General features: G+C 41.9%; 1 protein-coding gene across 1 annotated transcript; it reads right to left on the bottom strand.

Annotated features, from left to right (window-relative positions):
* Window positions 1–2,827: 2,827 nt before the first annotated feature.
* Window positions 2,828–20,935, bottom strand: CAPZA1 (capping actin protein of muscle Z-line subunit alpha 1). The gene is made up of 10 exons (XM_083745443.1): window positions 20,812–20,935; window positions 14,260–14,323; window positions 12,692–12,743; window positions 12,300–12,363; window positions 10,647–10,853; window positions 9,742–9,821; window positions 8,751–8,829; window positions 8,074–8,145; window positions 6,347–6,409; window positions 2,828–3,895 (listed from the first exon to the last, which is right to left on the bottom strand). Exons 1-10 carry the CDS (start codon window positions 20,932–20,934, stop codon window positions 3,755–3,757), a joined length of 945 nt encoding a protein of 314 aa, XP_083601569.1. The 5' UTR covers window position 20,935; the 3' UTR covers window positions 2,828–3,754.
* Between the last annotated feature and the right edge of the window lie 529 nt (window positions 20,936–21,464).

The raw sequence follows: 21,464 nt of genomic DNA on the forward strand, positions 1-21,464 counted from the left end.
AGGTAAAATGCCACGTTGAATTATGTGAAACATTTCTTCAAACTGAATAAAGGGGATGTTCAACCTAAGTGAGCATGGACAGGGTACATGAGCAAGTTGTAGCAATGATGCTCCAGAGGTTTTAGATGAAACTGATTATATGGTTCCATTCCAATTTAGATTCCGGACTAATTTTGGTACGTACTGTATTGCTCTAGTGGATTATCTACACTGGGGGAAGGTTAGATAGGAGGAGCACGTGATTTTGTGTGTTGCTATATTCATAGGATGTCTATCTCCATTATCAGGAAAACATGGTGGCTTGGAAATGGGCTTGAGGATCTTGATCTAGAGTTGGGCCAAAGAGACAGGTTGCAGATTGTTAGTGGTACATTGCTCATTTCACTAACCAGCAGCTTCCCCAACAGAGCTGGTGCAGATGGCTTCCAATGAGTTGTTGGAAGAACCCAGGAGACTTCAACATTCACAGGGAGGCCAGCTTGAGACTTCATGGCCTCCGTGACAACCATGGGGTTGTCCCAAATTGTCAGCCAAATGCACAGAGTGAGGCATACCCTCAACTTGGTATTTGGTTAAAGTGGAATCACTGGTGAAGTCTGGGCTTAGGGTAGCACATTTCCCTCAATCAGAAAGTTCAGTGTGTAGCCTTGAGCTGCCCTCAAATCCATCTGTCACTGGAGTTGAAGGTGGCCATATTTGGCTTGTGCAATAGCTGCAGCCTTGCCTGGATAGGATAACTTAACAGCAATAGTCTTCAAGACGAATCTGGAAGGCTAAGAGCTTTGGAATGACGCAGTTAAAAATGCCGTCGCCATTTTGGGAAGCTCTGTCAGAGGTCTTGAGTCTGGGAGGAGAAAGAGAGAAACAAAGCTGTTTATATATCGTGGATTAAACTCCTCAGTGGGACTTAAGAGCGACAGCTTTGTAAAATTATGATGGAAAGAGCGATGTTATCTATGAAGGAGATGATATATGGAAACCAGCTGGACTTGGATTGGAAGAACGGGAAATTCACACAGGATTATTATATTTGTGCTTATCGGCTTAAGGAGACTATCAGAAGAGATCATAAAGAGAAAATATATGAACAAGATGTGATGTGGAAACAGCAAGATAAGACTGGATAGAATTATGAACTCTGTTTGGACTGATTTGGACATTAACGCAGTAGCAAGAAGATGATCAGAATCCCCCTTTGGATCTTGAAGTATGGGTCACCCCCAACAAAATTCAAAATTTGGCTTTGTAATTCGGAATTTATGTGATGTGATTTAATTTGATGTGATTCGCCAGTTAATAAAAATTATTTTTTTAAAAAAATAACTTAACAGCAATAGTCCAGACATCAATCACCTCTAGATTATATCACTGCAATGCACTCTATGTGGGGCGCTTCTCAATGTCTACTCGGAAGCTGCAGCTGTTGTAGAATGCTCCAGAAAGACTGTAGGCGATGCCCTAGTAACAGCATATAATACCTGTGCTGAAATTGCTGCTGCATTGGTTGCCAATATGCTACCAGGCCAAGTTTATTGTCTTGCTATTGGCATATACTGTACTGGCCAGAATAAGTTGGGACCAGGTTACTTCCAGGAATGCCTTACTTTGTATACCATTGCCTTGTCATTTTGACCTTTGGGAGCAACTGAAGTAAGACCACCTCCATCTTCGTCATAATTGAAGCAAGACAAATGCCAGCTTGCTGCAGGCTTACAACATAATCATGTATTCGCACTGTGATCATGCTGAAATGCAAACTTAAAAGAGGAACAGAGAAAGTGCAAACCGTAAGGGTGTGTGTGTGTAAATTAAAGGTTTAAGAGTGTGCAAGGGCATGGCATTTAAAACAAGGGTATAAACAGGAAATACATAGCTAGTGGAAACTTCTGTCTTTGTGGTCAAGCTGGCACTAAGACTATTTCGGGATGTCTCGAATGTGCAACCTATATGACTATAAAAACTCTTGTGTAAACAGATCAGGGTTCACCCTCTGATTAATTTCCTGATCACTGCTGTAACCTTTCCTGCTCAAGCAAGAAATAAAAGTTTTGCTTTTAGATAATTCTTGGGTGTCACTCATCACAGTTAATGAGTAAAGGACTCGGCTGGGCAACTGACCTCAGGTGCGGTTTTCCCACATCAGGATACACATTCTTAGTATAGACTTCTGAGGTTAGTCTTATGTCTGCCAATATCAAAATTGTTAGTCTTGCACTTTTGAATGTGATTCCAATGAAAAACAGGCAGACACCACAGTATTGGTATTTAGGTGCCTGCTTAAAATGTACCTTTTCACCCAGGCTTTTCCCAGAGGGTCATCTTGCTATGTTGATATAGCCATCTGATCTACTGATTCTGATCTACTGATATATGTTGTATTTTATTTTATACTGTTCACTGCCATGAACTATACAGGATTCCTGCTCCCCCTCCTGCAAGCAGTGATGAACAAAAATAAAGAAAAAAAAAGTTTCCAGAAATATACTATGTGGAATGACAGGGCCTAGATTTGTTTTTAGTGACCCAGAATATAAAAAATGGGATCTTTGTAGAAAGCTTGCTATAAAGATCCAGCAATAATGATTACCCCTGACAAATACTGCAATCAGAGAAAATGTGTTGGGAATAAAACACCAAAGGATGGTTGGCCATCTGGTATCAGAATTGGCATTCAGGACTAAATGGTCTTTGGTCCAATTTAGCAAACATTCTCATGTTAGGAACCAATTCCCAGTATCTCCAAAGTTTTTAAGGATTTAAAATCTCAACAAATAGTCAACCAAGCAGTGTTTTCTGAGCATGTCAAAAGACTGGTGACACGAAGAAATGCGTTGGTGCAAATCTTTTATTGACCATTTAGACATGTCCATTCATACATCTCTGGGACAAATGCAATGAACTTGCCACAAAGCATTAAAGCACAAGAAACCCAAAGTTCATTAAACATTTACAGTTTTTCATTTCTGTAATTTCTTCCTCCATCTAAACAAAACATCTCTGCAGCAATCAGACAAGTATTAAAAAAGGAAAATGGAGAACCCATCCTGTAAAAATGCAGATGTCTAAATTAACCGTACTTCCAGGAAAGAACAAAGAAAAAAGTAGTTCACTTGAAGAGAATGTGGCTCAAGTCTTTGGATTTAAAAAACAAAAACAACTCCTCCCAAAAAACACCTTTCCAGAGGACCTGGCCTTCTTGGGATTTCTGGGAGAAATCTTGTAAACAACCTGCAAACATGAAAAGCTAAGCCTAGAGGATATTGCTAGGTGGTGATTGGCAGTTTTTTTGGGGGAGGGGGGGAGGGACAGGTCATGACAAGTTGTATCTGGTGCAGTGCAGCACCTTAAAGCTGCCAGCAGTCCCATTAAGCTGAATACAATACCTGGACTGGTGGCAAGGAAACAATATTTCCAGCACTACCCAGCCTGCATTTCTAGTAGGACTTCCTCAGCAAAGAAGTTTACCAACCAATATAAGGACAGATTGTGCTGATCCCAAAGTGGCCAAATGAATAAAGCCTACTAGGAAATGCATGATTACGTTTACAAAGGAAATTTATGTTTACATGGCAGGGAAACTGAAAACAAGACAATGCTGTGTGTTGACAGTCCTCCATAAGGCTAGAAAACCTGTTAAGTCTGAAAGCCCTAGACAAGTGGCAACATACTAGAGAACCCACCTACTTGGCATAGGACCACCTTTGCTTTGCTTTCTTTGCATGCTAACATTGCCTACACCACCTCTGCTCTGTCCTTAAGCATTCTGCATTTCCTTGCCGATCTTGTAGCTGAGGATTTTGTTCCAGTCAATCTTGGTGCGGGTGACAGGCAGTTGACGACGTAAGGCTTTGAACGTGGTATCTGACATTGTCTGATAATTTTCACTGATTGCTGTCTGTAAACAAGTTAGTGAACTAGAGGTTAGAGCTTGATGCTACATAAACAAGTTCCCTTAAGACTGGTTATCTCTTGACATGTTTTAGCTACCCCTTGGTACACTCAGCCAACATGGCCAAACAAATGGTAGAAGTACAGTCATACCTTGGAAGTCGAACAGAATCTGTTCCAGAAGTCTGTTCCACTTCCGAAATGTTCGACTTACAATACGCAGCTTCTGATTGATACGAAGCTCCTGCAGCCAATTGGAAGCCGTGGAAGCTCCATTCTTTCAAAAGAACGTTAGAAAACCAGAACACTTACTTCCGGTTTTCAATCGTTCGGGAGCCGAAAAGTTCAACTCCCAAGGCATTCAGGAGCCGAGGTACAACTGTACAGTATAGCCTTTCTATGTCACCTCAATGCAAGCTTCTGAGTGGAGGCTTACCCATGAAATTAGTACACTGTACAGCAAAGAAAGAAACATTAGAACTCCTTTCTTTGGGGAAAGGCCACACTTCTTTAGTAGTGTATTTGCATACAGGTTTCAGGTTCAATCTCAAGCACTTCCAGGTAGAGCTGGGAAAGTATCCTGCCTGAAACCCTGCCAGTCAGTATAGACAGTGCAAAGTTCGATGAACCAATGATTTGACTCTGTACAAGGCAGCTTCCTCTGTTCCTTTAAAAAGAACCCCACACAAAATGTATATTTTGAGGACCCACACTATTTCTTACGATGGTAATTTTTGTAATTGTAAATTTTAAAACTGTTTTTCATGTTGTAGTTTAAAGTGTTGCAATCCACCTGGGACCTTAGGGTGAGCTGCATGGTTAACAATGACAAGCAAGAGCCAGACTAGTGGTAACAGAAGATCCATGTGCTTAAATCCAGAATCATGTAGAAAAAAAAGGATGGGAGTGATTGGATTTCAAAAGCAAGAAATAGCCTCTTCCTACACAACGGATCTGCTGCCGCACCCTACTTAACATGGTCTAAAGACTGTCTATACTATTGCCACATACTGATCTGGACAGGGCTTCAACACTCTACTGTGTACTTGGAGCCACTCTAATTCTGAATGACAAGTGTATTGTTTCCTCCAGTTCTGCTATGATACTTCCCCCTCTCCTCCTGCATATGGAATGCTGACTGCACCAATGCAGCAACCTTTGAATGTCATATATGAGATCACTGACATTCCTATAGCTCACACTGCTCATGACTGCAGACCTGGGCACAAAGTCCACAGGTAGAAGTGTCGCTGCCCATTGTAACAGCTCAAAGCTGGCTCTCCAAATCTGTGTTTCTCTGCAAACCAGAGATAAGTAGCTTATAACTTTCTTGATCATTATATAAATACACTGACAACTGTATGATGTCCCTCGAAATTGTAGATGTATCCAGTAGACATGTAAGGTAAGTGTCTGAATTTGTACCACTATATATAGAGGGTGTGGTATAGCGTGAGCACTAGGGGCCAGATTTAGAAGCATGGCAGGCTAGAGGTTCCCTGTGCTACAGGCTTATGTTCTGGAAATACAGACATTTGCAATTGCGCATTATTCTGAAATAACTTACCAACATAGTAATGCCCTACTGTCTACTTCACTGGGGGCAGGGAGGGAGCCAGGTCAGAAACCAGGCCCTAGTGTACAGTACCATGATGGGGAAAGTATCCATTTCCTGGAGTTATGAGTCGAATAATTAAGGATGGGAATGGGGAAAAGAACTGTTGCTCATGCGTTTCTGTTCTCAAGTCTACTCTTTATAGTTCTACCATTATATTCACTTTTAAATCCTGCCCCAGATCTTTCTTTATTAGGCAATTTGTATAATTATATAAACCCTGTAATTATGCTTGCAGTGGAGGCTGGTCCATTAGGACAATTGAGGCACTGTCCCACCAACTAACATTTCCTCCTTAGCCGCCCCCCCTCCCATCTTACAAACCAGTCCAGAAGCTGTTGGCTTCTTACCCCTCAGTCTCAGTGTTGCCTTTGCAGAACTTAGCAAGGAGGTGGATGGAGAACAAAACTAGGATTAGTTGGCTCTGCCTGTCAATGCCTCTGGCTCCACCCCCTGTTGGCTTCTTTGCCTTCTGTCCTACCAGACCCAATGGGCACCAGCCACATGTATGACTGTATAGAGAAGAAAAACTACATTCCTTGTCAGTTATGGTGCATCCAGTAACTAAATAAATACATAAATGGGGAGATAATACATAGATTATCATAGGGCATTGCATGAAGGGCCTTGAACGTAGGAACCTTGCTGAAGTTCGGCAGGTCCAGGCAGTGCCTGGACGACAGACTGCATGGGAATCCAATGAAAGCCGCTATTGAATTCTATTACAGAACAAAGTTGGGATATAAATTCAATAAATGGATGCAACTTAGGATATAAAATGTTCTTTCTGTAATCTAAAGGTGTTAATTTAAAATAAATCTTGATAAAGAGCAATACACTTACCTGGTACTCATTTTCTGCATGCTCAATGATTTTAATAAACTCCTTGGCTGTTTGGACATCATTCTATAAAGATGAACAGGCAACAATTAGCATATCAACACATGGTCAACATCTTAAAGTTCCATGGGGAACTCACATTCCCACCCAAGCTTTGGAGTGAACATGAGTACCACAGCTCCCAATCCCTCAAAATATAGTCAATTATAGACATTATATTTTGATTTATTTTTAAACGGATTACTGGCTAATGGAATTGGTTAGTGTAACTGTTAGTGTTTTGAAAACCACTACAGTGAATGTTTTAAAATTCCTTTGCTACATAGTTTAAAAAATCAGCAAGTTTTAGGCAGAGACTGCTGTCCTTTGTAGGAAAACACAACTTAAGAGATTAAACATGTGACCTGATCTCTCTCCACCTCCCCCAGCAATACACTGAAGATTAAAATTTTGGGAACAGGGAACGATGATATGTAATCTGGAACTAGATTCAGGTAGGTAGCTGTGTTGGTCTGACAAAGTCAAAATAAATAAAAAAATTGTTCAGTAGCACCTTAGAGACTAAGTTTGTTCTGGGTATAAGCTTTCGTGTGCATGTACTTCAGAAACACTGAAACAGAAGTCACCAGACCATTATATCAGATCACCCATCTCCTACGACCCTTCTGAGAAAAACCCCACCCCACCCTCCCACTATATATAATGGTCTGGTGACTTGCACACGAAAGCTTATACCCAGAACAAACTTGGTCTCTAAGGTGCTGCTGGACAATTTTTTTTTTAATGTATTCTGGAAATTATTGTGCAAATTGGACAAGTATGTGTCAGCACTGTTCAATAAAAACATGGTTTCTTTGCAATTCTGGGATTGTGATAAAATATATTGAGAGAAAGTATGCATGTGGTACAGCATGTAGATAAAGCTGTTGTTCCTGACATTAAGCCTGGAGAAAGAATACTTCCTGAACCCTGGAGTGTTTCTTACAAATGCCCTGCTGCCCACAAACACTCATCAGCAACTGCTTGGATATTTGAGTTTGGCCTGAGTGATAGAAACAGTCCCACTCCCAAGGTCACACAGTTCTCCTCAATATCCATGTGTTAGGCATGAATATCTGCGGGGGCTATGCATGTACAGTGGTACCTCGCAAGACGAATGCCTCGGAAGACGAAAAACTTGCAAGACGAAAGAGTTTTTCGTTTTTTGAGTTGCTTCGCAAGACGATTTTCCCTATGGGCTTGCTTCGCAAGACGAAACGTCTTGCGAGTTTGTTTCCTTTTTCTTAAAACCGTTAATACCAGGGTGCATCCATGCTTCGCAAGACGAAAAATTGGCAAGACGAAGAAACTCGCAGAACAAATTAATTTCGTCTTGCGAGGCACCACTGTAAATTTCTAAGGGAACTGAAAATGTCATCCTAAGAAAGCATACACATGTAGGCTCCCCCCTGCAGATGCCAGGGATGAGACCAGAGAAAGCAGCATAGTCCTGCAGCCCCTTAATGGCAGACCTCCCTCAGAGAAACACCCCCTCAAGCATAGAGTGGTTTTGGACATATGAATTCATCTATAGAGCATGCCTTCCTGCATTGCTCCTTCTAAATAAGCAGTTCATGGTACTAGTTTTCTACTTGAGAATGATACTCACTTCAGTAAAAGCCTTCCCTCTCTTCCCCCCCAGGTTTGAAAGTAAAATTATATGTAGTACAATGGAAACTTGCTGCACTCACCGACACTGCTACAGAATCCTGTATGTCTTTGTGACTCACCAGCTGCACATTACCATCTTCATAGTAATGCACCTAGATTAAAATAAAACCCATATTTTTAAGTAGTATTTAAGCCTCTAGCACTGCCTGGGGGACTATGTTGTGCTAAGTACTGTATAGGCAGAAGGGAAAGCTCCACCTCCCAACCCCAAAGCTAAACATCTCAACAGCAGTTTAGCCTCTTCTCATAATATGCATCATTTCCCAAAAGTCTTTTAAAAAATGATCCAACCAATATCTTTCTTTTTGAACAGCCATTGTATCATGAAGAATCACTATGGCCAACTAGACAAAGACTTTGCCGCTGATAAGCTTTTAAAAAGGCTCAGTTAGTCTCAATTTCAATTGTATTGTAGATAAAGCAGAATACAGGGCTTTGTTGCCTTAAACACCAAAGTGGGGCTGCATCATGCTCCAGCACATTTCATCTTGGCTATGCAAATCAGTGAGAGCCTTTTTATGCAGTCAGGCATGTTAACTTGTAGCTTCGAAAGTTCTACTCTGGGAAGGTACCAGCCAACAAAGCACTAATTTCATCATTCTAGACTAAACCAAAAGGTTTTCTTTAAGCCAAGACATGTAGAAACTGCTGAAGGAAGCCTCATTGCATTTGCTGGCATTGCTTCTGTATAACTGACCTGGATCTTGAGCACTGCAACCACCTGAGCTGTAGGTGGTGTGATGGTAAACTTCCATTCTGACCTCCAGCGCCCATTCCTACACAAAAACAGAGCAGACACTTGCAGTGACCAAATAGCTCCTTAGAGCAAAAGTGAACTGGACAAGTCCTCCCTCCACCATAGGTTAATTGAAGCAGGCTAATTGTTTACTAGTCTCACTTGTTCAGGCAGATTTGCTTGGAATTTATATAGCTGACAACTCCTATGCAGATGAACACTACTTCACAGCTGAACTCTATCCACATTCTGAAAGCAGAGCTTCCAGTGAACTACTGTTTTTTTTAATTATAATGAAATAGGCAAAATTAAGTAATACAAAAGAGCACTAGGAATGTGCTCTTAGTCCAAAACACAAATGATTTGCTTGTGGTAATTTATTCTGACAGTAGATTAAAACAACAGTTAAGGCCTTTGGGCTTTGAAACAAGTAAGGCTACTGCCTCTCTTCTGATTCAGCTAAATTAGATATTAAATGCCTCCTTGTATTTCACATGCAGGTTGGTTTTTTAAAAAATTCTGAGTCCATAGATGGGACCTGATTATCAGGATCACAGGCGACAAAGAAAGCCTTTCATCATGTGCTTTGGTTTTGAGGAAAATCCTTCCTTTTAAGGTGAGACTTGCTCTGGGTGGAAATCCCCTATTAATGCCAGTGGGTGATTTCACACAAGCGCAAATGCCAGCTTCAAAGGATGGAAGGGTTAAATCCCCCCTCTACACCTGCTACGATTAAGATTATCAGCCCCCACCTGATGTTATTTGCATTTTTAATGTCCACATAGTTTGGTCCAAAGAAGAGCAGGTCTGCCCCTGAGGAATTTAAACTTCCAGAGAAGATGGTCCATTAAGTCACAGCAGATAGTTCCCTTTTTCAAGCCATGAAGGATAATATGGACCAGTGTGGATTAAGTTGTGCTGAATAAAGATTATGTATCAGAGACATGCTTACCAGAAGTTTTTGGGCTGAAACTGGTGACTCTCAATGCAAGCAATGACTGTTGGCTGCCCATCTATTGTCTTACTGTAAACCTATTTCCAGAAGAGAAGCTTACATAAGAGAACACAAAAACTTCAAACTCACCTGGCTTTAGATATTATAGCAGCAGAGTGGGATACACTTTTCTGTAGGTTTATTCCAGGCATGGCCCACCACCATGAGCAGCAGACAAATTGCCACCCAATTGCCATCTCAATTTCAGTCAGATGACAATTGTAAAGCAAGAGTTATGCAAATGCTCCTGTCCATGTGCTGACAGACTTGTAAATAGTGCATCAATACCATGTAATAAACCCATGGAAAAACAGTTCCCATGCAACAGCTGTAACATCCAAAGGGCACCCAATTGCTTGGTAAAACCAGTTCTAAAGAGCATCAGGCTGACACACAACAGCCTGCTTTCCTGACTAATGATGTGTTACTTGGGTGCCAATTTGTTATCCTATACTCCCTTTTTGCCTGCATATCTAAATGGATTTCTCTTCCATTGTGTTTAAATGTCAGACATACACTGTATGTCATCTAAGCACAGCACCATTTTACACTTGTCCTTCTGTCAAGGGGGAAAGGGAGGGAATATTTTGGTTCCATTTTGTAGCCAGAATAGGGAAGATGCTGGAGTTGGTTGAAGCCTATAAAATACATTTCAAGGTTATTTAATTCAGCTTTCATATTTCTAGGCCATGTGTAAGTAGCACACACACTTTTTTAACCTCCCATTGCAACACAGAAAAAGCAAAGTGCTACTATTGTTAGCTAATGACATCTATGTCACTGTTAGAGTCAACTTTTTCTGTTCTTTACATTAGTCAACATAAGAACAATGAGTCACCAGAGAAGAACATTGGATACTTAACAGTACAGAAGCCATGTGGATAGTGATCTTTCACATAGGCCCTTAGTGCACCATCACAGGCATCCCTCCAGGTCTTCAGCGCTGCATCTGTGTCCTCTGGCTGGGGATCACTTGCTTCTTTCCTTAAATGATCAAATTTAAAGGAAAGCTTGTTCCTTGGGTCTAGAAATCGACCATTACCAAGATCACCATGTTCCGTAATTAAAACCTTAAAAAGAAAAAAAAACACCATTATAGTTAGAACACTAGCAAGCCATTGTGAGTGCACCTTCCTACAGGCTTCCTTGGCTCTTGTTTCAGGTACAGTGGTATCTCGGATTACGAACTTAATCCGTTCTGGAAGTCCATTCTTAAACCGAAATCGTTCTTAAACCGAGGCACACTTTCCCTAATGAGGCCTCCCGCCACCGGTGCCCTTCCACCGTTTGGATTCCATTCTTAGACCCAAGGTAAAGTTTGCAAACTGGGACACTATTTCTGGTTTTGCAGAGTTCGTAAACAGGGCTGTTCTTAAACCGAGGTACCACTGTACATTAAAAAAAAAAGATAGACCCTTCTCTGTTTGCAAGAGGGACCCTTGAGAAACATTAAGTAACCCAATTCTGAAAGGGACAAGTCAAGGAAAGGCAGATGCACAAAACTGGATCTTATCAGTGGCTGATGTGTAACCCTGCACCACCACTAGCTTCCTGGGAAGGTGGAAAACCCCTATGAGGCAAGCATCTTCCTCAAGGAAGAGACTACTCAACAGCTTTGCTGAACAGGAAGCCTTATATCTCTTTTCAAACTCAACATTAATTAGTATATTCTCCATAAAACTTGGTAAGCCCTCCCCCTCCCATCATTGTCACCCCACCTCAATGCCCTTGACGAAGCATTTTCTCCCTTTGCTCCAGCTGCCCTCTTCTTGCTTCACTACCTTGCTGGTATCATCTCTCAAGTCCACCTTCGGACCTGAAGTGCTTTTGAGGCTGCGCTGGATACCTACAGTTTGTTCAAGATGATACTGCCTTAAAGGCATTAAAGCCAGCCATGCTTAGTTGCTGCTTGACGATTCAGTCCTCTGGGGGAGTAAAGAAATGGCAAGAGGTATGGCGGGGGGGAGAGGAGGGAACATATGGTTGTATGTTTGAAGCACATTTAAGGAAAGCTTGTGCACATGATGAATCACCTGCTTGCTTTCCCCAACAAGTAGCCAGAAGTCACATTCCCCTTAGCTGGGGTGCAGTCTTGTCTTCACCCTATTCCACCCATCCTGAGGCTATAGAGCTTCCTGTTCCTGCAGGGGGAGTTGGAGGAGGTTTTGGGCAATAAGCAGTGAAGCCAGTCATAATCTCTCCAGCTTCTCACCAAATTCAATACTTTAAAGCAGTACTGCGCCACATTTTAAAACAGTACTACATTTTTTATATTGCTTTAAAATGCAGGCATGCTCAAAATTCTCTCCTTCAGCAAACACATGATGTTCAGTGCCAATATATGCAACCTGAATGACATCCCAAGATCTCTAACCTTTAATCATTCCCACAAGAACAAGCATTTTGCGAACATAAAGGGGATGGGGGAGACCAGGCACAGAAGAGGTCTTAATATCTAGTTACACATGAAGTTCAATATGCAAACACCATGGAGAATCGAAAGGAGAATAATTTACCTGATCATCATATCCTTCTATCTTAACAGGAGTGAACTGATCCATGTTGTACTGGGCAAATGCACTGTAAGAGACAGAAAACAAGTAAGAAAATATTAGATCCTGACTCTGCAGAAAGAAAACACACATAGCCCTACTGTGTTCAAACATATTTGCAAATTATGGCCCTCTATTAATATTTCACCACTGCAGAAAGCATACAATTTCTTGGCAGGTTTATATTGAACAAATAGTTGGCAGGTTTATATTGAACAAACTCCCATCAGTATTGAAAACAATTATATACAACAATCCCTCCATCCTTCCTATTTCAAGCTTTACTGAAGTGGTTTATGAACAAATTGCATAGCTTGAGCTAACACAGATCCTAACATAAAATAAGGAGTACTTACTGTGCTGCCCCTTCCCTAAGAAGATTGTCATTGTTAAGCAGCAATCGGACATCTAAAAAAGAAGAAGAAAACATTCATACAGATGAGCAACAACTGCACTGCTTCAATATAATGTTTACTAGCACACAGATAAATGTTTTAACAACAAATTGTTTGGATTGGATACCAAAAAAATAGTTCACAAAAAATAGTTCTCATTTTTTAGGAATGTGAGAGCTTTTAGCAGAAAAATAAAGAAAGTGTGTTGCATTTAGAATATCTTCCGATATACTAAGTACTTCTGAAAGGTATTTGCTTTTGAGGCAGTGTTTTTCTTAGTATAGTATATGTCAAAGAATTAGGTTTCAAAGAGTTAAAGAATTATTCAGACTGGAGTGGAGGGAAATCAATTATACGCCCATTTTTAGATGGTACCTAAGCAAATAGCTGACTACGTGGGTGGGAATTAGACCCCCCCTTTATTTCTTAAACAAAAACCAGGTTGGAATTCTCTACTAGAGTTATAAAAGGTAAAGGTAAAGGGACTCCTGACCATTAGGTCCAGTCGTGACCGACTCTGGGGTTGCGGAGCTCATCTCGCTTTATTGGCCGAGGGAGCCTGCGTACAGCTTCCAGGTCATGTGGCCAGCATGACTAAGCCGCTTCTGGAGAACCAGAGCAGCGCACAGAAACACCATTTACCTTCCTGCCGCAGCGGTACCTATTTATCTACTTGCACTTTGATGTGCTTTCAAACTGCTAGGTTGGCAGGAGATGGGACCGAGCAACGGGAGCTCACCCCGTTGCAGAGATTCGAACCACCGACCTTCTGATCAGCAAGTCCTAGGCTCTGTGGTTTAACCCACAGCACCACCTGCATCCCTGGATGTCAAAAAGGAGCACACTGGAGGACAGATACCCTTTGTGTGTGAAATTTTGCATTTCCATGAATGGCTCCAGAGAAGACCAATTATCTTGAATGTTACTACGGAGGCAGTTGAGAAAAATACAAGTGCTACTTGGACAGTTCAAGCGTGGCTCATGAACACCTTTTCTTTATGAACTACTGGAGGTAACTTTATGTTGTGAACTGCCCTGAGATCTACGGATGAAGTGTGGTATACAAATTTAATAAATAATAAGTAACAACAACTGAAGTTCCCACTTTACATGTATATTGGCACCATAAAAGCATTCATGTTCACTCAGCAGGAAGCAGCATATGTAGTTTTATCTTCCTTCCCAGCTACTTGAACCAGGCAGCAGCATAGCAGCTATTTGTTTGCATAGCCCCAATTGCCCTGTCACACAAAAAATAAGATGTTGGGGAAAGGCCTACGTATATAAAATGCAAGACCACCAAAAGCCAAGATACTCACAAGCAATCTGCAATTTTTGGTACAGAAGACATTTTAAAAGCGAGTTTATTTATTAAAAACACCAAATTCCCTATTTCTGAATGACAGTAACCCCAACAGCAAGAACTTTGGTCTTAAATAGTTCAGTATCGCCTCATAGGCATTCAGTGATTATTTTGTTATCTGATAAAATGGAGAACTTATATGAATCATTTCGGTTTTTTAACTTACCATTAAACACTTCATTGAATTCCCCAGGAGGTGCATGAGTGATGAATTTTGCAGCTATACGCACCTGCAAATAAATCAGATCGGCTTCAGTCTGTGCTCTTAAACAGATATTTAGCAGTGGCTGCAGTTGAAGCCACACAACATGCATGGTTGCAACAGGTGCAGCCACAGCAGTGTCATATTGCAATCCAGTTAACAGTGCAAACTGATGCCCTTGAAAGTCCCTGGTTATCCTATTTGAGAAACCCCAAACTAATTAGTTATGTTCCTCTTTTGGGGGTGGGCAACAGCAAACTGCAACATGCATAAAATGGGCCACTGAAAGACTGTTAAATCACAGGGGACAATCAAAGTTAGAGCTTCTGTACCTTTCCCAGTCATGTATACAAGGTTCAGATTTTCCATTTTATGCAGGATTATGATGTTGAAACTTCCTCATCAACACAACTGCTATACCCTAAAGAAGAGAGATTGTCCCTTCTGGTATTAAAACAAATTTATTATGATCTACTATCTGTTGTCATGTCCTCTCTTCCATATAAACATACACAATGTAAACATTTAACATCCCCAAAATTTGTGATCGAGATCCTAAGGTCCACGTTATATATCAACAGGCCTAGTTTTCACATCAAATGAACATCCAAGTAAATCGAGTCAAATGGCACTCAAAGTGAAAAAAATATTTTCAAGTAAAAGTTCTTTTACTATTGATCATAAGATGTCAGACTTTGGCAGAAGTAATAATAATACTTCAGGAATATCTGCAGTTCTGTCAGATTGCCTCAAAGGTTTTTTGTTTTTTTTAATGGGATTCAGACATCTATGTGCTTACTACATATCTACCACAGTCACCAGTTGCCTGTGATGCAATTCATTTGCTGAGGATGCCTGGTTAGGAAAGCAAATGCTCCAGGTCAGCATTAAATCAGAACAGTTATGAGGTGCCTGAGGGACTTCAAATTCCTCCCAAAGTACAAAGGATACCAATCTAAAGAGATATTAGGGATACCTAGATTAGAAATGAGTACAAGGGATTGAGATTGATATAGGATGAGTTTCATGTTTTCTAGGCTAGAAAAAGATGGTTGAATAAAAACTTCATTGAAAGTAATACATATACATAAAGCAACAAAACTTTCTCTGAGGGAAGCAAACATGGGATTACAGCCATAGATATTAAAGCCCACTTCATATACAGGCGGTGACCATTTTAGGCAGGTCCAACTGATATGCGATTGTGATGAGCAGGTCCTTTTGGACCCAGAAGACAGTGGAACGGGGTATGGCGTGCTTATACATGCTCCACCGACATGCATGGAGGCTGGGAACAGAACCCCTGCATGAAATGATTACTATAGGCTTCCTCAAATTCGCCCCCCCCCCCAGATGTTTTTGGCGTACAATTCCCATGATCCCTAGCTAGCAGGACCAGTGGTCAGGGATGATGGGAATTGTAGTCTCAAAACATCTGGAGGGCCGAGTTTGAAGACGCCTGGGTTACTGCCTGTATTCAATTGTCCTACACTGGTGAACAAGCTGATCGATGTGAGTTTCCCAAGTGGCATTTGAATACACTCCCACCATCACACAAAGCTACTAACTATATGCTTTTTCCAAATTTTAACGCACGTCAGAGGGGAAAAAAACACATGACGTGGATCCAAGGCAGATTTAATTGTATTTAAACATTGGCATGCCTAGTTAGATGATAAAAACAAGCTTTGTTGTTGTTGGCATCCGTCTGCCTCGAGAGAGAATGGTGTGTGCCTCTGGGAGTGAAGTCAAACCACTGTGTTACCAGCAGTGAAGTGACCTCCTGAGGGTGCAAGCCAGGGCAATGTGTATGGAGGTCCTGGGCTGCTCAGATGACAAGACACCCCCCCTCGCTGATGTGGTCCAAAGGAAAGCAAAACGATACATTTGGCACCAGCTTAGCTGTACAATGTGCCATACAACTGTCTTAGGGACTCCATTCTGGATTTGTGGATGGTTTACCCCTTAGCATTTTCTTCTCCCAAAGATATCCCTCAAGGCAGCAGAGGTTTAGGCTCAGAGTACAGTGGAACCTGAGTTTTCGAGCATCTCGGAAGCCGAACGAAACCCAGAACTGAATGCTTCCATTTTCAAACGAGCCTCAGAAGTCAAACGGCTTACGAAGCCTGTTTCTCCATTTTCTCAATGGAATTTGCTGACCGCCCATTGCATCTCAGTTGTTGAACATTTCGGAAGTCGAATGGTCTTCCGGAACAGATTACGTTTGACAACCGATGTACCACTGTATTTCTTCTCCTATGGCTACCTTCCCAGGTAGGCAAGCCCCATCTGCCCCTCATTACCCTCTACAACATGTGCAGAAACTACCTTCTTGACCACTAGACCCGCCATTTGCTCATTCCACCAGAGCTTGTCTTTGCATGTAGGGAAACTCATCAGTCACCCTCACCTGGTTTAGTCAGCCATTTGAAGCTGTTTCCTGGAGTGTGGCCGCTGTCTCATGCTGACAGCTTCTAGGTGAAAGCTGAGTGCAGGGCTGGGACCAAAGGTGGACAGACTACCCCAGAAGGAGCACAATGTGTCCCCCACTAGAGGTACTTCCCCTCTCCCAACCCCCCAAGTAAGCATCATTAGACCTGAAACAGATGCACAATTGTACTGTCATGATTCTAAGAGCACCATATTACCCAAAAGAAACTTGCTCCAATCCTCCTTCCCCCCAAACGCCACCCACATAGATGTAGCCCTGAGAGGCACATAGCTGGGAACAAAGCCTCCTCTGCCTTTTGGTATATGTAACAGAACTAGAACACTGTGTCTATCATATCATAATGCCAAGGAAGAAAAGGGACTGCTATATTTTGATTCTGAAACATGAATCTGTATAAAAGAAAAATAAGGAATGGAGGATATCCTCCCACCACTCCCAAGCTGCCACTGCTGTTAATTGGGGGGCTGGGCATTAATAATTCCCTGGTGAAAATTACTGAAAAGCAACATCTAGAAATAATTTTACCCTGTAATTTCCCCCAAGACTTTCCAGAGCATTGCCCTAGATGGCTGAAAGTCTCCTTCAAACTATAGCATGTGCTTTTATTAGAAAGTGCATCTGTAAGCAGTAAGCATGACGCTCTGGTTGCATTAAAGCACTCCCACAAATACTGTACTCAAAGAACATATTACTTTGTCTAACAAGCACCAGGATTCATTTCAATGGAGAGTATCGGATCCATTTCCCCTCATTTGACCATCTTCACCTACAATTATCTCTTGGGGTATCCAAAAAATAACAAGCAGTCAAAATGAGAAACTGAAAGCAGGGGGGGGGGGGAGAGGAATACAACCCTTTTGCGGTCTTTTATAATCCAACTAATAGCAACTTATTAAAACACAAATCTATTGTGGACACAGTCCTATCAAATTCATCACAGGTACTAAAACTTTTTTGATTCTTTTCAGATCCAAACTCAACTAATCAAAAAGTGTGTGTTCATCAGTGTGCTGAAATCTATTTTCATTTCCATTCTCTCTGACAAGATACCTATATCAAGCAATGAATGTGTCCAAGCAGCAAGGGGGAAACAAACATATTCATTAAATCACACAGCCTTATATTATTTCTTTAGAAAAATAAAGGCATAGCAGCTATGGCTAAGCTAAAAAATAATGCATTTGCCTTTGTTAAACTGAGCAAAGTTCTAGTTATTTGGTGTGGTAAGGACTATTTTCAAGCTTATCAACAACCTGCAATTTTGACTTCTATTTTCTTAGCGTACTAATGCAGACAGGTCCCCATCTGCTTCAATTTCACATGAAAACAAAGCTGGAAGAAATTGATTTCCCTTCTCTGGAGCAGAAAATGCACCAACATAAAGGTTACTGTATTTGGGTTGTCATGGGTACATGCAGACTCTACATATTCAGACAGACTGCAATCAAATATTGTGACTACAGTAATTCTAGCCTTTGCTGAATTAGCAATTCATTGCCATGTCCTACAACAATCTTACTAAATTTAAAGCTGAAATTCCCAATACATAACCTGCAGGTTTTAAACTATGCAATGTATACAAATCAACACTTCCTTGTAATTTCTTACTATACATATTCTAGGTTTCATGGTGCCCTCAGCCCAATTTTTTTTGCATCTCTTTACTATGTGAATAAGAGACGTGGGTGGCGCTGTGGTCTAAACCACAGAGCCTAGGGCTTGCCGATCAGAAGGTCGGCGGTTTGAATCACCGCAACAGGGTGAGCTCCCGTTCCTCAGTCCCTGCTCCGGCTAACCTAGCAGTTCAAAAGCACGTCAAAGTGCAAGTAGATAAATAGGTACCGCTCCGGCGGGAAGGTAAACAGCGTTTCTGTGCACTGCTCTGGTTCGCGAGAAGTGGCTTAGTCATATTGGCCACATGACCCGGAAGCTGTACGCCGGCTCCCTCGGCCAGTAAAGCGAGATTAGTGCCGCAACCCCAGAGTCATCCTATAAGGGTCCCTTTACCTTACTATCCGAATACCGTAATTTTGCATAAAGAACTCTTTGCTGTGCACTTTGTGAACTGTTTTCACTCAGATTTAAATTAAGTACTATAAACTGAAAGGAATAGCGTTTGGACAGTGGATAAATTAGCAGAACTCAATAAGTCATTAAATGCCAAGACTGGGCCTACAGTATAAAAACAAGGTCTCATTTGCTGCTGTTCAACTTTCTGTGTCATCTGCCATAGTAGCCAAAGTCAGCTAAAGTCAGCAAAAATGCCACTTCTGCAGATTAGCAGCAATCACTGAATGGAGTGGATGTCTGTTTCCCTATCTTTCTGGCTAACTTTAAGATGCTTGCCCATGACCAGAGAAGAGCTACAAAAATATGTGCATACTTACATGATTTGCTTATGTGCAACTGGAAAGAAGGGACAAGAAACTGCCTAGTTACCATATTCAATCTCAGACAAGTATTCACACACCTTGTTTCTCATATCCTGCTGTCAAGATGTCATAATCATGGATATTCCACCCCCCTCAAATTTGAACACTATAGGATAAAACTCCAGGAGCAAAAGAGTCCATCAAATCTATCTGTAAAGCGATCAGCATTTTGCATTTCCACTTCCTAGCAAGTGACTTAGTTAGAAGAAAACTGATTAGAAACAGAAAGGTAGGTATATGCCCTGTATTAGCTGCAGTAGTCTATACCGTATGCGCTCTCATACACATACACCCATGCCATTCTTTACCTGGCATGGTTCTCTCAGCTATGTTGCAGATCAAACAAGCATTTGCTTCCAAGTCACTAGCTAAACACTTAGGTGGAAAGCAAATAAGATTACCTTTATTAGAACACTAGAAGGTTTGATGATTGTATTTCCTCAGAAAGTGTCTAGGAGCCACAGGTAAGGCGAAAAAACTAACGTGTCTACACTGAACTGTATGACACTGTTCCTGTCACTCAACTGCTTCCAACTCCTGCCTCTAGCACAGGCCAATTATTTCCTTAAATTTTTATAATTCATGTCTAAGCACACCTACTATTATTTGATCAAACAAATTCCACAGCCTGGATGTAGCACTCCTTTGTATTCCTTCCCATGCGAGAGGTGCTCTGATGGCATAGCAGAAATGCAAAAGAAACAATTCCCTGGGTCAAAAGCATATTCCATTAAAGATCAAGAGACATGTTTGTAGACTGGACAGGCAATAGGATAGCTGAAAGTGATTGAGAAATATAGCTTCCTATATGGCACACACATTTCTTCTGCCCCAATGCCGACCCTGGCGAATTGCTTTGAAACGTGTAAAACCTGTTTCTCCAGGATCAACAATGAAATTTATACATAGGAGATAACAATCCTTTCAAACTGCTCCTCAGCTCTCCACAAAAATCGCTTACCTGTGATCCTGAGAGAACAAAATGAGTACTGTGGGTTCAATACTAAGTTTCTTAGCAAGGAATGTTATTTTGTTAGGCTAACAATGTTGGGATTTCTCCTACACTGGGGAATTCCTTCAAGGGGCACTGAAAAAGCAGAAGAGCAAAATAACGTTCATAAGGGTTGTCACTTCACAGGAACAGCACAATCCCTGCCACAGGTTGTCGTGACAATAAAACAGTCAAGATTAAGATGTAGTAAATAAATACCGGACCGGTAAAACAAATAAACCGGTAACTAACTATCAGGCGATCAGAGCAGCATCGTAGATGAGCGTATGCATTTTCCCATAAAGCAAAGGAAGATGTCAATAAAACGGGAAATCGGGGACAGCCTGTCATACAATTTAGTCCCCCATCAGTCGAAAGATGCACTGGCGAATGTTCTTGCAGTTGAACTTATTAAAAGAGACACGGCGGGTGGGGGGAAAAAGCAGAGAAAACGAGTCTCTCGAAATCGAGGAAGTAAAAGGAACCTTCAGCTCACGAGGCTTCACACTTTCAGGAGCCTTAGAAACACCAGCAAGAAGAACCGAGGAGGAGGATACTGCTTCGCTATGTGCACAAAATAATCGTTTTGTGCCCGAAGAACACAGAAACAGCCCTCTGCTCTTCCCCGGACGACTTATTACCTTCTCTTCATCCGACACCCGATCCTCAAAGTCCGCCATTTTGGGTTCTCTAAACCCAGCCCCACCTGTCAGCCCCGCGCAAAGCGCACTGGGAATGGAGGCGAGGCACCACCCAGCCCACATGTCAATGGTGAGCGATGCGCTTCTTTGCTTTTCAGGGGATCTTATTGAAGCGGACAGGCGCCATCTTAGGTACGGGCAAGCCTGCCCTTTTAAGGCAAAGCAATGCAACTAGGCGGCCGCTACTCGCTGTGTAGAGCTGGGTGACGTTTACGCTCGCCATGATGGATAAGGGCAGGGCTACTGTAACGTGGAAGGAGTCGTCCGGCCACGCCCATTTAATGCCCCAGGGCGCAACCCTGCCCAGCGCTCAGATTATATCGGAGGCGGACACAGCGCACCGCAATACTTTCAGCAGCTCAGTTGTGTTCGCCGGCAGCATGTGGATTTCGCAAGGCGTGCTAAAAATCGTCTCTCTGTCTGCCCCCCCCCAAAAAAAACACACCCATCATCCTGCAAAGAAAGGAAAGTGGGAGAACGCCATTCGCCCAAATTCCTAATGGTTAAAAACAGGGACCGTCAGGCTACTTCCTTGTATCTGCGTGCTGTGCATCTCACATGTACAGTATGCATTCAGTGGAGCGCTCTTAGTT

This window comes from Podarcis gaigeae, assembly GCF_964106915.1.
Source record: "Podarcis gaigeae genome assembly, chromosome: 6".
Lineage (NCBI taxonomy): Eukaryota > Metazoa > Chordata > Lepidosauria > Squamata > Lacertidae > Podarcis > Podarcis gaigeae.